General features: G+C 41.5%; 1 protein-coding gene across 1 annotated transcript in view; it reads left to right on the forward strand.

The window, feature by feature from the left end:
- Positions 1-15,356, forward strand: part of LOC124289283 (patatin-like phospholipase domain-containing protein 7) — an 88,606-nt gene extending 73,250 nt beyond the window's left edge. The window contains 5 exon segments of the mRNA XM_046725897.1: positions 6,416-6,568; positions 7,239-7,361; positions 8,999-9,113; positions 9,600-9,760; positions 10,695-15,356. Coding sequence (XP_046581853.1) covers positions 6,416-6,568; positions 7,239-7,361; positions 8,999-9,113; positions 9,600-9,760; positions 10,695-10,748 — 606 coding nt within the window. The 3' untranslated portion in view covers positions 10,749-15,356.
- The last annotated feature ends 1,989 nt before the right edge of the window (positions 15,357-17,345 follow it).

A 17,345-nucleotide genomic window follows, 5' to 3' on the forward strand; every position in this document is an offset into this window, starting at 1 on the left:
CCTCTTAGTAAATCTCCAGATGATTTGGCCACGTCTTATGCCATGACTAATAGAGATGTTGCCAGTATCACACTTCCTTTGCGTCCATGTCTTCAACAATTGCCTTCTTCTCTTGACGCAGCTTTCAACAAGCTTAGAAGGACGAAGGATGGTTTGTCTGCTCCAAGGTTCAGACCATCCACGGCACATACTCATGGTGTGACCAAACTTTGGTCAGCGGCACCTTCAGTCGATGATGACATTTCCATGGTCTGTGGCAAGCGTTCCATTTCGCCGTATTTGGTGGAAGACAGGGAATTGGCTCACTTAGATACTACGGTTCGCCATGCTATCCCTGCCATTAGCTGCATTATTTCAGCTGTTGACGCTGTTGGCGGAGGCGGTCAATCATGCATATACGGACCAGGACGCATACATCAGGGGTAGTATGACTCTGATTTTAGACCAATTCCAGGTGGTCTTCGAGCAATTGTCTCATTTTTGGCTATTTACTTGCAATACGGCGACGGGGTCCGTTGAATTTCTCCTCATGGGAAGATAGATTCAAGGCTGAATTATTTCGTCAACCATGGTCGGGGGATACGGTGTTCAGTGGGGCTATTGCTGAAATCGCATCCAAGGTGGACCGTCTTAACCAATTTCAAGTATCTGTTGATCTCTTGGAATTGCAAAAATTCAGCTCAAGATTCTATTTCGGCATCGCCAACCGCACAATTACCCCTTCCAACCCAGACCTCCGGGACTGTATGAAAGGCACGGCGCCTTCTCAAGCACGTGGCAGAGGCAGGAGGCCATTTCGTGGTTCCGCAGATCACGCCGCCCTATCGACCCGACGGGAACTGGACATAGACAGTCCAAACAGTGACTCACGGAAGTCAGAGCTCGGATTGGTTCTGCCGGATCCGGTGGTTCCAGTGTTCGATTCCCCTGTAGGAAGGAGGTTAGGTCTGTTTGCTCCCAACTGGGAGGTTCTGGGAGATCCTTTTGTCACAATGACTCTCATTCACGGCTATCGACTGCCTGTGGTCGGGGATCCACCCCTCACCACTCAACCCTTGCAGCAAATATATCCTCTGGATCGGGCTGCAGTCCTTTCGACTACAATCCAAACTCTACTGGAGAAACATGCAATAGAACACCTAGATCAGGTGTGCATAACTCCAGGATTTTACTCCCCGATTTTTCTGGTGCCAAAGAAAAACTCCAGCAAGTTGCGCCTCATCTTCAATATGAAGACATTCAACGCTCGATTCCTGCAACAACCACCTCATTTTCGCATGGTATCGGTCAGTCTTCTCCGCTCAATTCTGAAGAAAGGGGATTTCCTTATATCCCTCGATCTTCAAGACGCATACCTGCACATTCCGATTCACCCAGATCATCGGAAATATCTAAGGTTCACCTTCGGGGGCCATCACTACCAATGGAACGTCCTTCCATTTGGAATCTCTACGGCCCGTGGCTTTTTACTCGGGTGACCAAACCCATCAGCAGTTTCCTACATTCTCGGGAGTGACTTTCGAAAGCTATATATCGACGATTGTATTCAGGCACAACAGGATCCAAACGTTCTTCAAATCCATCGGGGAGTTCACCATCAGGCTGCTCAAACAGTTAGGGTGGCTCCTCAATTCTGAGAAGTCGGAGTTAACACCGACTCGCAGACTTCAGTTCATAGGAGCAATCTTCGACACAGAACAAGCCAAGTTGTTTGTTCCCCAGGACAGGTGGACCAAAATTCAGCGCCTGGTTCCGCTAGCCTTGGATCACCCCAGAACTCTACGCCAGTGGCAGGAGTTGCTGGGCGTCTTAACGATCAGCTCAGGCTCTGACTTACAGAGGTCAACTGCAGCTTAGCCCACTTCAGTTATTTCTGCACCCTCATCTTCAAACCAACAACCCTCAGGTGTTGATTCGGTTACCCAGGGAACTACGCCCAATTTACGTTGGTGGCTCAACGTACAGAATGTTTGCGCCCGGCGTCTCTTTGGTGCCCTTCAGTCCAACCCATCAGTTGTTTGTGGGCCTCTCTAGAAGGTTGGGGCACCCACTTCCTTCAGCATCAAGTGGCAGGGCAGTGGTCGTCCGAAGACAAGTCACTCCACATCAACATTCTGGAGTTCAAGGCAGTATTACTGGCGATTCAGCACTGGGCGGCTCTACTCAAGATGTCTCACCTGCTGATACAGTCCAACAACTCGGACGGTAGTGTGGTACATCAATCACCTAGGGTCGACGGGTTCAGCAGCACTCCTACAGTGGGACGTTTCGTTTCTATCTTCTGATAGATTCTCTCAACATCGTCGCAAGAGCCAGGCACATTCCCCGAACAAAGAACATGATTGCCGCTACACTCTGTCTCGCTCCAGTCGCCCGTCGCCTACACAGAGTGGCAATTCCTGCCCAAGATTTTTCGGACGATAATTTACCCGATCTCGACCGAGTGTCGACCTGTTTGCCACTCGGTTCAACTCCCAACTGCCGAGATTCAGATCTCCAATTCCAGATCCACTAGCTTGGGATCACGACCCTGGCCATTCCTTTTGGGAAGGCCTCAACGCTTATGCGTTTCCACCTCCGGCTCTACTTCACAAGGTCATTCAGAAAATTCTGTTAACCAACAAAGTACAACTACTTTTGGTAGCGCCATTTTGGCCAGCAAGAAGTTGGTTCGCCGGCCTAAAAGTCTAGTCAGTCAAGCAGCATTCCTCTTCCCCGCGCGGGACGACCTACTAGTTCATCGCGCTTTCGGTGTATCACGAGTCACCACAGACGTTCAATCTTCACATATGACACATTTGCAGAAATCACTAATAGCCAAAGGTTATTCTCACAGAGTGGCCTCAGCTATCACTGCAGCTCATCGTACGTCTACCCGTTCTTTGTATGACGATAAGTGGAAGAAATTTGAATGTTATTGTCGGGTCAGAGGGATCGCTTCCCTACTACTGCTTCCAGCCCCAGGTTGTTGCGGAATATTAACAACATTTGCGGGCTACAAAGGAAACTCAAGGGTTCCACTTTAGCCACCTACTTGCTGCTCTTAATTCGGTCCTAGCCACCGACTTCTGGCAATGCGAAGGTTTCACGGTACCGAACTGCATTTGCTTCGTTCTTTTAAGCTAGCCGACCAATCCAGGAAATTTCGATCCACCAGCTTGGGACTTATCCGTGGTCCTGCACCACTTAGTGTCCGAGCATTATGAACCCTTACAGGACAAGGAGTTTGAACAAGTTTCATTCAAGACCTTTTTCTTATTGCCTTGGCCACAGCGCACGTATATCAGAACTGCATGCTCTAGATATCAACCGTGTCCGTTTTGAACAGAGTAGACATGGCAAGGTATTGTTGGGATTGCGCTGGGATTTTATTGCAAAAAAACAGTTGCCGGGTCAACCTGATCGTCTTTTTACAATCCCGCCTTTGTCTACCATATTGGGTCCAGCAGATGTTGAAGATCTGTCTCTTTGTCCAGTCAGAGCACTTCGCATTTACCTTAAAGCATCGCAAGAGCCGCCCGTCTGCGTAGAGAGACTATTTATACCCTTGTTCACGGCTTCCAAGCGGAAGTTTCTCGCACAACACTCTCATATTGGCTACGAGCTACAATACTACGAGCCTACACTTTTGCCGGTTTGCCACCACCCCACGGCAGTCAACCCTCATGAAACCAGGGCTTTGGCTTCTACTATGGCGTTGCATAGCAACTGTTCGTTAACTGCCATAATGGAGGGGTGTTTTTGGCGATCTGACATGGTATTTTCGTCTCATTACCTCAGAGATGTGTCGGTGACGGATATTCAAGGCCTTCATCAGTTTGGACCACTCGTCCTGCCCAGCAGTTATCAGCGGCACAACATCGCAGATAATGAACTTCCTTGTGCTCCGATGCTATATGGATCCCACTGTGCAGTTGATCCCAAGTCGCGATCGTTTCTGCTTGTGTATTAATCTGAATAAATCTGAAAAACTTTTTCTGATTTACGCCTTTATTTCTTCCGGGATTTAGATTTTCTCCTTTCATTTGTTTGAGACTACAGAGAGTCGCCACCTCACTTACTGTCCTCTGCTCCACGGAGTAATTAAGTCAGTGAAGTGAGTCCTTCCCAGTGTTACACTTCGTAGCGTTCATGCTCCTAAGTGCCTATACACATCTATGTGATCTTATTGTGGTAAGTAATGGAAGTCATAAGATGATGTTGTGGTACTGAACGTTAAAATTGTGAGTTTTACCGATTCAATTTCTCTTTCACCCTCCTCGGGACGGTGTCTGTGGGGGTTGTTTCAAGCAGGGGCTGGCCCGATACCAGTCGTTTGACTTTTACTCACGGGGTACCTTTGAAATCGTGGCGATGCGACTGATTACACTTTCGTTAAGCCACGCCCTTTCACTTAGTGAAGGTAGTGACTGAACACCACATTGCTCGGGAATCTCGGTCCCTGGGAGCAATTGTGCTTAGTTAGTCAATGGGTTCGACCTAACCCTCATGACGTAGTAACTTGGTAGTTATTGCCCTACCTTGCAGTTGCTTCCTCACGGTTGTTTGGGCGTAACACTAGCTGTTATCGCTGAATTTCGGTAATCTATGACCCACCTTCCTACCGTGGGATAAGTGCAAGTCGTGAGATAGGATAAGTTTAAAAATTTGAAAATTTTAACTATAAATTATATTTATATACTTATCCTATCTCACGCGATAAAGTCCCTCCCTACCTCCCCACTACATAGATTACCACCGTTCCGGTTTTGTCCTTTTATGGCTCCAAGATCGAGAATGAGTATGTGAGGTGATCACGTGGGTGAGGACTGCGCATGCCTCGTGCTGTCATGGACTAGTGAGCACGACTGAGACAGGAAGGCATGCACAGCACGGGGAGAGGGGCAAGGTAGGTCTTGAGCAAAGTTTTAATTCGTTTCCACTCATGGTCGAATGAAGAGAGAGAGGTGCAAGTCGTGAGATAGGATAAGTATATAAATATACAATTTATAGTTAAAATTTCAATTATTTGCCCAAGTAAATCAAATGTCTGTGTTCTGGTACATAGAGTTTTTGCAAGGACAGCAGTATGTTGGTGAGCCCAAGCCTTGTCACTCCTAAGGACATTAAAAGGTGTTGCTCCTAAGGACATTAAAAGGTGTCACACCGAAGGACAATAAAAAGTGTCACTCCTAAAGACATTAAAAGGTGTCACACCTAAAGACATGAGAAGGTGTCACTCCTAAAGGCATTAAAAGGTGTCACACCTTAGGACATTAAAAGGTGTCACACCTAAGGACAATGAAAGGTGTCACTCCTAAAGACATTAAAAGCTAAGGTGTCACACCTAAAGACATTAAAAGATGTCACACATTGGACTGAAGAACAGTTCATGGAATATCCGAAACACTGCGACCACGGACACCAGATGAGCATGTTCTCGGTTAAGGTTATAGAACAGTTGCGTTTTGGGACGTTCAGTTATCCTATGGATGTTGTGTTTTGTTCTCGGACAATGTTGTACATGCGCAAACACAACGCTTCGCGGAAATGCTACTGCACAAAAATTCCATGAATGTTTGTTATATAAACGTATTTCGTGATACTTCGGACAGAGTGTTAAGAGATTGGTGTTGGAGAATTAGAGATTAGTGTTAGAATGTTAGAGGGTTGCGTCTAACAGACATCTGTGTGTTAGATGTTGGATATTTTGACGTGTTTGAGATGATTTGGTCATGATCGGACCACAGCAAGGTATAGAAGCTTTCGTACAGTATCTTGCATTCGTTAGTGAATATATAAATTTACAATTGTAGGAAAATAAAATTTGGATTAAATAATTAGAATTTTTGTTTTCATTCCACTGCAAAACACACATAAAGACATTAAAAGGTGTCACACGTAAGGACATTGAAATTTGACATTAAAAGGTGTCTCTTGTTGTTACACTTCCTTATGCTTGGCATGGAATGGATAAAGTATGTGCTGCCTGTCCCAGACAGTATAATGTGTCAGAGTCTTGTAACCATGTCAGTATGGAGCATACTGTGTCAGTGGCCTGGCACTGTTTAGCTGGCGTAAGTCCTGAATAGTACAAACAGCCACTTATACACACATGTGCATGGTCACAAGTGTAATAATCTTGAAGGCTGTGCTGGACCTTTGTGTCCATGAATGAAGTGAGTACCAACTGGACATAGAATGTGATTGTTTTCTTCATCACCCATTGGTAACTTGATGGAGGCATTAACTTGACATTTAGATGTTCACATCTAAAAAATGGTTCTGTTTAAGACTATGTTTAATATGTTATATTCATTCTTCAAAATGCAACCAAAACCCAAGAGAATAGATTTGCTGTGTGAGGCTGTGATGAAGTGATGAATGCATTCGATTGCTGTAACATTATGTATATGACCCCATGCTCTCCCCTCAGGTGCTGGACATGACAGAGATCCAGTCCCGGCTTGCGTACGTGTCATGTGTGAGACAACTCGACCTGGTCAAGAGCAGCGACTACTGTGAATACATGAGACCTCCCATTGACAAGTATGGTACTCTTCAGTTTGGTAGCTACGATGATATCTCGGTGAGTTGGTGATACGATTAATTCATTCTACCCATTTAGACTCCCAAGTCCCCTAACTGATGTCAATAGTTAAAAGCAACTAGAGATTCTGTGGCCATGTTGTTTGATTTGGTTGACTTGGTCTACTCATTATAACCTGTGTCATGCATGGGAGATTGTTTATATGGAATTAGGGTTAGATATTATAAAATGCAAGACTACTACATCAGACTACTAGAAATCAGAAAAAAATAATTGATGTTTGGGGGAGCGGAATGATTTTTATGACGGACTTCCCAATGACCTAAACATTGTCACCTTCTGAATTAATATATCTTCAGTAACCCATGCTTGTCGTAAGAGGCGGCTAACGGGATCGGGTGGTCAGGCTCGCTGACTTGGTAGACACGTGTCATCGGTTCCCAATTGCGCAGAAAGATGCTCATGCTGTTGATCACTGGATTGTCTGGTCCAGATTCGATTATTAATAGATCGTTGCCATATAGCTGGAATATTGCTGAGTGTGGCGTAAAAGTAACTCACTCACTCTGAATTTTACTGATGTGGGAGGAAAGCCTGATATCAAATTTGTGGACTTAAAATTGAAACAGGTCTCTAAATATTTAAGCTTGTAGAATCTATACTCTCACTCACTCCTCCCCTCATGATTTTACGTGTGTCTCCTCCCCAGGACGTGGGTTACCACTATGGGAAGACGTTGTTCAATGGCTGGATGAAGGGAGGCTACCTGGACAAACTGTTTGTTGAGAAGACGAAGGAAACAGAAGCAGGGCTGAAGAAGAAGCAACAGCAGGTACTGAGTCACATACAGACATACTTGTCCTGTAGTTGTTGGAGTGGGTACAGTGACTGAAGCCCATTTCTGGTTTCCCCTGCCATGATGTTGCTGGAATATTGCTAAAAATCAAACTCAGTCAGTAGTTGTTGAAGAGCTTGCTTAATACTCTGTTGACATTATTGAATAGAAATGAACAGGATACAATTTTCCTTATATTCATAGTAGTGTCATAGCAGTAGAACTATCCATCATTTTGTTGGCATCGTTGTTAAGTTGTTCAGTCACCATGCCTTGATTTCCAACATGGGTAACATAGTTAGAGGCTTTGTGGTTTGGCTTTTTTCCTCTCACCCGAAGATACCAGGTAGCAGTTTAGACACACCTGCTTGTGGGTAGTCATCAGGCCCCGATTTCTCGAAACAAACTTAAGTTTTTACTCAAATTTCAAACTGAGTTTGACAATTTGAAACGCTGAATTTTTAACTCAACTGCATTTTTAAAATAAAAAAGCCCAAACAACTTAAGCAATCCATCCTCCAAACTCAAATTGTCTAGTATGTTTGAGTTTAATATCAATTTCAGTTCATTCTGCTAAATGCATTTTCTCTATTTGAGTAAAAACTCGAACTTAAGTCAAAACTCAGACTTAAGTTTGCTTCGAGAAATCGGGGGCAGATGTTTGCCTTTTAACACTCCTATGATGCTTCACAGCAGTACACAGAATGGACGATACTTACACTTGTATGTATGTCAAATGAACGGATGCCCCCAAGCTGTCATGATTCATCATCCGTGGTTCATACACTCTTGAAAAAACTTTGAGTTTGTAATCAATGCATTTGATACAAAGCAGCGACTTTCATCATAACTGTACTATAAATTAGCTATGAGAGGCATTGAAATTTATACTAGCATTCATCAAATGTTATTGCTTAGCCAAGAAAGGCATCAACATTTCTTTATCGGAAATCTTACACAAATATTGTGATGAATGCAAACTAAATGAAGGCTTGTCTTTATGAATGATATATATTCATTTTTTATTCAGATCTTAATCTGCTTCAAATATTTGACTTTTGGCTTGAAAGTAAGAATTTACCGATGCCTCACATTTCTGTATGCACCGACCGCCTCCGTGGTGTAGTGGTTAGAGCGTCCGCCCGGAGAGTGGAAGGTCGCGGGTTCGATGCCCGACCGCGTCATACCAAAAGACGTTTAAATATGGTACTTGTTGGTCCCTGCCTGGCGCTCGGCAATAATGGGTACAACAAGGACTGGTCGGCTCGGAGTCAGTATAATGTGTCTGAGTGGGGTATTCATGCTTCACTGCGGCATGGTATCTCAGTGAGCTAGCACTATAAAACCAGCTTAAGTCTGGGCTAGTACAAGCAGCCGCACATACACATACACACGCATGCACATCGTCATATGAGCGAAATATTCTCAAGCACGACGTTAAACCCAATTTCACCTCTGTATGCACCAATATACCATTTGTATGAGATGTCTTGATCAATCATGGATCGATCTGGTTATATTGTATTTCTCTCTTGATAGTGGTTGTGTCACTGTGTAAATGATAACTGGTTGTGTTGCTATGGTGATATTTCCTGGAAGTGTTGCAGTGAGGCTATTACCTGCTTGTGTTACAGCAGTCCCACATCCCTGTCATGGCCTACTTCACTGACCTGGCTGAGAAGGTGTCTAAGATCACCAAGCCCAAGTCCACCGTTTTCTACCTCACGGATGATGAATATGAGACAGAGTGTAAGTATACATTGTCAAAAACCTTATGTCTTCTGAAAGGACCCTGGTAATTAATTTCACCTGATGGAAATTATGACACTTAAATTCAGTCAATAGATTCCATTTTCAGTTTCTGACACTTATGTTTGTGTCTCTTTTCTGGCAGTTCTTGAACTTCCCCCTTATAGGTTGTTCCACGTCACGGTGATGACCAGGAGCAAGTCGGAGTATTTAGTCAATGCCAGTGTGACTTGTCAGGGATTCAGTTTATTCTGAGACTCTCGTATTGAAATGAGTACTTATTTCTTTCATCAGTTCACCAAGAGGGGGTGGGGTAGCCTAATGGTTAGAGCGTCCTCTCATGTTGAACGCACAGGTTCGATTCCCCACATGGGTACAAAGTGTGAAGCCAATTTCTGTTGTCTCCCGCTGTGATGTTGCTGGAATATTGCTAAAAACTCACTCACTCACTCATCACCTAAAACCGTGCTCCTTCTTCTCCTTCAGACACTGATGAAGAAATGATAATAGAGGAAGATGGTTTCCTTGATGACGATGGAAGTGAGCATGATGCTGAGAAGGATGAAAACGATGAAGAGGAGGATCACCCTGCAGTGGAGACCAACCCTGTATACTCCAGCTCAAACTCCGAGAACTCTGCAGCTGAGGTGAGCCCATCGCAAAAGACACCTACAACACTTTATTGCTGGTCATGAGTGGCAGTTTGACAGGACAGTCATTGGCTTGATTGGTGACTTGATTATATTGAGAACACCCATGACAGACCTGCAATATACCTGATTTGGGCTTAAGTTAAAATACAAACATACAAATACTTGCAACTACAATAGTAAGGGAGACAAGTCATTGAAAAAAAATCATCTCTCTTTTACAAAGAAAAAATTCAAAATTACATAGGACAGTAAGTCATATTCTGTATGTTATTTGGTGTTTCAGAACATTCAATGCATTTGATAAAACAAATCAGTTCCCAAGACATGCTGTAGTTCTTTGAGTCAGTTTCAACGCAATAGTTGTAGTTCAGGAATTGCTTTTATTCTTTTCTCTCAAGTGCATCATGATTCATATTCATATTGAAATGTCAATAGGATTTGTAAGCAGATACGGGCCAATTCAACGCAAGTGTCTCTCAAGTTCATCATGATTCATATTCATATTGAAACGACAATATTCTGGATTTCTAAGCAGATTCGGGCCAATTCGACGCAACTGTCCTTGCTATGGATTGACGTTTGTAGACCATCTGCTCTCTGACACGCTCACATGGCAAGCAGGTGACATACTGATCACGAATCACATAACTACCCAAACTTATCTCCCCTTGACACCCCTAAATGCAACCCGCTAAAATATTTAACGACAAACAAAAGTAGAGGCGTTTCTGTCAACCATAACATATTTCATACAAACCCACAAAAACAAAAAATTCAAAATATATACAGTTTTGGCCGTAACACATGCCATTTAAATATTTCAGAGTCTGTGCAGCAGTTTATCATTGAGTCCATTTTAAAGGTAACTGCTTGACAACTGCCATAAACATGTTCAGCTGGTCTGCAGTGGAACACAATCTGGTTTCAGGGTTTGACAGCAAGGAAGAGGAAACCCATTTCTGGTACTAAGCAGCCCACATGATGTCTCAGCACCATTACAAACTAGCCAACACCAGCTCTAGCCACCAGTACAGACTAGTCTAAACTAGTCTTAACCAGTATTGCCAAAGTGGTTTGTTCCACTATGTGATGTCTAGTGGGGGTTAGGACAACTACTGTTTTATTTTGGGGTTTTATTATGTATGCATTTTATTTTTACCAGTTTGTGTGAGTACACTGTAGTCTTAACTGAGACGTTAAGCAGTATAGGCGTGTCTATGAATTTCTGATTATACACCAGGGCATTTATCTATTTAGAAGCTATCTCTGTTTTCTTGTCTCTCTGTATACTAACATTATATACTACTCATGGCAGCACTGATTGGGGGAAAGAACATTCTGTAGCTCTCACAGGGTTTCAACATTTTTGTTTCATGGTGAAAGGGTAGTTCACATTGCATTGTGCATTGTACTCCAAGATGTCTTTTTCTGTATGATGCCTTATCAATGCACTATCACAAAAAAGTTAGTTGCATCCATTATTTTTTAGTTTGCAGTTGATTTTGTGTGATATGGTTTCACTAAATGATGAATTTTAAGGGAGATTGATTGTATATATTTGTAGCTGGTGTTTAAAGAATCAGATCCGACAAGACCGAATAAGTGAAGAGTTACTTAGTGATTACATAAGCATAAAGGTGTAAAGCTAGATGAACATCACATTTTTTTAAGTATTTACTCCAAGAAGAGGTGAAAATGAAGAGGGTCAAATGTCACTTGAGCTCTACATACGTGTACCCTTACAGAAATCAAAATACAGAAGTGACAAATGTGTTGCGATGAAGACAAGGGAGTAAAACTGGTTCTCTCCTGGATGCCAGTAGAATCTATCATTATACAACACGACAGTCGCCACTTTCCAACAACAATAACCTATTCCTGTAGTACGCAGTACTGATGTTACAAATAAAAAAGGGTGTAATTGCTGCTGAACTATTGATACCAGTGCTGGTATAAGTCAAAAAAGTCTGGAACATTACCAGGTGAAGACAACTCTCCGAAGCACACTGACAAACAATATCTTTGTTCCTTTGTACTGCTCAAATTATTTCTAACAAACTGATTGGGAATTTTGCTAATATTCTAGCATGTTTTAGTTAACTTGTTTTTCTTTTCTGCTGAACCTTAGTTGTTTTGTTAATTATGTGTTTATGTTTGTTTATTGCGTTGTTTGTTTTAGTATTTTGGTGAAGTTTTACTTTGTATCAGTCACAGGCTGTCTATAGCAACCATGTCCAAGAAACCTATGAACTTCTTTTCAAATGAAAGAATTGATGTTGGATAAGAACACTTAATTCCTTACGTTCTGGTTCATACATCTTCACCACCTAAACACATTAATTTGAAAAGGTTGAGGTCCTTGAATTCTTTCAGACAGACAACCATGCATACCATTATAGTACTGCTAAATTCTGTTAGCATAGAGCTCAACTGAATGTGTGCACCAACACATCTTAAAGTCTGTTGCCTGGCACTCATTCTTGTATTTGAACCCTAGTGTTAAAAGCAGTGTTAAACTCAACTCACACTCTTGTTTATCAAATTATTTTACCTGCAATTTTCATAATCTTTCCTTTTTCAAATATTTAAATATTTTGTATTACATACTCTGAACACCTGATACTGCAGTGCGTGGTTCCATTGAATTAACAATATAAACACTCACCCCTGTGGAAGGAATGTCTGACTGCAGCGAGCCTCGTCATGCACCAAACAATCTGAGATGGCATGCGATGTTACCTGACCTGCTTAGCTTGGAGGATACAGACCATGGACTGGCTTGTGCAGGGTCATTATATTACGTCTGAGTGTACCCATGGAGATCAGGGTTAGAATTGGCCTTCAGTAACCCATGCTTGTCGTAAGAGGCGACTAAGGGGATCAGGTGGTCATGCTTACTGACTTGGTTGACACAAGTCATTGTATCCCGATTGCATAGGTCGATGCTCATGCTGTTGATCACTGGATTGTCTGGTCCAGACTCGATTATTTACAGACCACCACCATATAGCTGGAATATTGCTGAGTGCGGCGTAAAACAACAAGCCAAACCAAACCTGAGTGTATATATCCATGTTGTACTGTGGTAGTGGTTTCTCAGTAGCCTTTATACTGAATCAACACACATCCTACATAAGGCCAAATAAAGAGAATGTTGTGGTTCTGATTACACCTCTTAAAAATTTAGAGTAGGTAGGTCAGAATTTATTTTTTTTACATATTTTTTTTAGAAGTATAGTACAAACTAATAACACATTTATCAATGTGTAATTGTTTATTCAATAAAGCTTGTGGCCATCATATCGACTTTCTCTATCAGAATGACAAATATCTGTTGGTGCTGGGAAAACACAATGGTATCTGAAAGCTTATTTATTCATTCCGCTAAAAAAAGTAGGGTCGGCACCAGAATTCAAGGGTCGGTCGGGTAATCGGAACCACAACATTTTTTTTTTAGGCCTAACTCTGAGTGAACAAAGTGACATATATCCTATTTCACCTCCACCTCAACCTCACCTCACCTCACCCTCATAAGGAATTAAGAATTTTATCCAACATTCAACTTTCAGACTGCTCTCTTATACCTTCGTTATAAGGGAACATTTTATCCAAAGTCATCAAAAGCTGTTGTGTGATAGCAGTGTTTGGAGCTTGTGCCTCTACCCTTCAGCTTACAGAAACCACAGATCTCATGTTTGGTATCTCAGTAGCATTGTTAATTAATTGTCATAGTATAATCTTGATATCACACTGGAGACTCAATAAAACAGTTTAGTAATCTCGAGTCACGTAGACAAACAATGACATCTGACAAGTGGTATGGACGATTAGAAAGATCCGTAGTCATACTAAATTTCTGTTCTGCTGTAATTGTGTGAATGGATTTGTATTGATCTATACTAAATGTCTATGGTGAATGTTGCATAGTATAAATAGTTTTACAGTATTATACTTGAATTGTCACAAAGTATTGCAGTGCACTTTCACTCTGGATCTGAACTGCTCTATGGAAATCTGTCCAGCTTGTACCTCAGTGTGTGGTCGGCATCGCAACCGACTGTACCATGTGATCAAACACCATGTGACATGGTCCAGACAGGTCATGTCCTTGAGTCAATGATCCTTTAGCAAATGATCATTTTCACCTTTGAAAATTTATTATTGAAAGACTGTATGATGAAATGAAAGAACTTCATGTCCTCTTGGCTTAGTAACTAAATTTGCAACCATACTAGCTGTCTTGTCAACAAGTCATGAAGCTTGGATATAGTTTCTATTTTCAACTTATTTTGTTAACCTCAATCTTGATATTTATATTCTGTTGGAGTATAATTTGCATTCGATGCTGTTGTGTGTAAGTTACACTGCCTTTTGTTAATACCGATGTACATATTGTGTGCTGTAACTGTATATTTAATATGAAAACTGTATAGACTCTGCCTGAGTCAGAATGAATGACTGTGTTGAGTGTTTAAAGAACATTTAGTCAGAGGTACAATAGTGTGGAATGCCCTTAATTGTCAAGCAAAGATCTCTTTATTCTAGTGAACTGCAATAATGTTTTGTCCACAGTGTTACCAACTACAAACAGCAACCAGATTCCTTGAATGATTTTAACTTTGTTTTCAAGGTTTCTGCCTGCAACAGGATTCTGTTTTGCTTGAACAAATGCAGATTTGTCTCACTTAGTTGTGGAGTGAGTGAGTTTAGTTTTACGCTGCATTTAGCAATATTCCAGCAATATCACAGTGGGAGACGCCAGAAATTGGCTTCACACATTGTACCCATGTGGGGAATCGAACCCGGGTCTTCGGCGTGAGGAGCGAACACTTTAACCACCAGCCCTTTTACCTGTGGAGGTTGTGCTAATAACTACATGTATTTAAATCCATGTAAATGCATGTAGCATTAAATTTTATCCATACAATGTCTATGATTTGAACCTCTTTAAAAAGGTTCTGCTAAAAGGTCAAAGCTCTATAGTAATGCCTCTGCAGGTCTGAAACTGTATTTTGAAACTGTATTTGCGTGTATCTTGCCAAATGTTCAATGGGGAAGCCTGAGCTGGAAGAACATGGTGGCTATTAGGTTTTAAGGAAATGACAATGGTGCAGGTATCAGTTCATTCAGCTTTCTCTGTACAATGTGTGAAGCCTATTTCTGGTGTCCGCACTGGATATTGCTGGACTATTGCTAAAAGGGGCACACATATAACTTATTCTTTAGTTTATAGCAAGAAGCATTCTCCTGAAAGAGGTTTACTTGACAAGCCATGTTGTCTCACAATAATTGCTGGCACATGCCAACACAAGATGAGATTTTAATCCACAGAGAATGTTAATGATGTCTATTTCTTTACAATGACTGTTCCTTAGACAGGTATTTAGTCTCCACATGAGAAGGATGGTTGGCTGTAGTTGGACTGCCATCACTGTAGTCACATTGAAACTGACATAGCAACTACAGAATCTGGACATACCCATTCGAGGTCATGACTCATCTATGATTTGTGGTAATGTCTCACATATTACTTTGTCTTGATAATATTTATGTGCCAATATTGGATGAAAGTAATAAATATTCCATGCAATGTTTTCTTTGTCATTGTTCAATTTCAAGTCTCTGTTAGTGAATGACTGAAGCTGCATCCAGCTGTAACATCAAGGCCTGTAAATAGTCAACTTATTCAGGAGTCAAATACTTCAAATGCACAGTTCTAACTACCCATGGTGTTTTTGTAACTGTTTGCTATTGTAATTGCAAAAGTAGTAATTACTGTTATGCCCAGTGTTCAGTGTCCAATTTCGTGTGACATTCGCAAATACATCCCCCTCCAGCATCCGATCACAACCATCTATCACAGACACTTTCTACCAGGAATTCCCGTATTTAAGCATTAGTCATTAAACTGTCCACTTTGGTGATCAAATTGTAAAACCGCAATTAAACGCAGAGCTCAATTTCGTGAATTGCACATATTAACATAAACGGTAATAGCAAAACACAGGCAAATAATGTTCAATAACCTTTAATGTTGAATTTAATTTAAAGAAGAACTTATCCGTAAACGTCATGTCAGCTTCCAAGATTTCAAGAGGGTTACATGTGATTATGATCTTGAACATTGGTATAGATATATCAGATGTTGCCAGGGCAACCTGTGTCTCAGTCATCCGACACTTCTTTCATAAAGAAAGCGGAAGCTGAAAATGAAAGTGAATGTCTGATAATAACCTCCCCAAACTCTCTCTTCCACCATTAACAAACACACACGAAACATCTTTGCAAAAGGAGATATCTCTGTTGTTTACACCCTAAACTCCTCAGTATTAAGGAACAAGGAACTGAATACGTTGTGGATGTATGAGTAAAGTGAACGTAGCCTGTAAATGGCTGACACATCCATTTCGGTAGGTGGTATTCGAGGGTCTGTTCAGAGGATACTCTGTACTTGTGTGAGTGAGTTAAGATTTAGAGCCACATCGACAGTATTGCAGCCATATCGTGACTATAACAATATATACTTTAATAATAAATAAAAATTATTTTGTAAAATCCGTGAGCAAAGGGCAATAAAACAACTAGGGTATCGCAGATACAAAGTTAAAACTAGCATGTAAGCATTAAAACATTTATTACAAAACAGGACAATGCAATATACAAACCGGGCTATAGGTCACCAACAACAAGGTAAATCGCCATACTAGGAACTGAATACGTAGTGGATTTATTAGTAAAGTGAACGTAGCGTGTAAATGGCTGCCACATCCCTTTCGGGAGGTGGTATTCGAGGGTCTGTTCAGAGGATATTCGGGACTTGGCATTATGGAACGTAACATATAAGATTGTATTGTTATGCAGATTCGACACTACTGTGTGTCTACGATACACAGAGAATAACGGAAAATCAATTCCTTGTCATGGCAAAAAGAATGTTGTGTAACCATTAACCGCAGCAAAGACAGCTGCTCGGTTTTTCCTTAACCCGTTGGGGTAATGCCTGTAATCTGAGGATGTTTAACAAATCCGTAACATAACTTCCCAAAACAGTATACATGTATACATATCATTGACTATAAGAACATACGGCTCATTATATCGCAGTCAACAAAATAATCTACACATACAAATCACTGAAGGATCACAAAATTGAAACAACAGTTACATGTTCGAAAGATGAGGGATATATTAAACAACGTTAGCATAGAATAACGACAAACGTTACATTTGTATTGCTTTGTGGACAATGGTTTGGGTATCTATATCTAGCTGAATCCATCCTATGCACAAAACACTAGCAGGGACATCAGTGCCAAATAAATAAGAGCAAACAGGAGAAAAGTTGATGTAAGCGCCATATGTCTGGAGCAGACGTGGAGCGCCGTTCGTGTTTTCAGTGTCGTTTAGCAGTACACCCGTCTTGGTCTGACAGTAGTTGACCACAGACTGAATAATTACCTAAGCAAGCGACGCATGACAAAATGTTATTGCGAATCCCAAATCGGAAATGTTAATTACACGCTAGGCATTCCTATAGAGAATGAGGGGATGGAGTTTCGACGTACAGACGAAATCCTTC

The sequence above is a fragment of the Haliotis rubra genome, unplaced genomic scaffold (assembly GCF_003918875.1).
Source record: "Haliotis rubra isolate DU_JTF1 unplaced genomic scaffold, ASM391887v1 Scf1118, whole genome shotgun sequence".
Lineage (NCBI taxonomy): Eukaryota > Metazoa > Mollusca > Gastropoda > Lepetellida > Haliotidae > Haliotis > Haliotis rubra.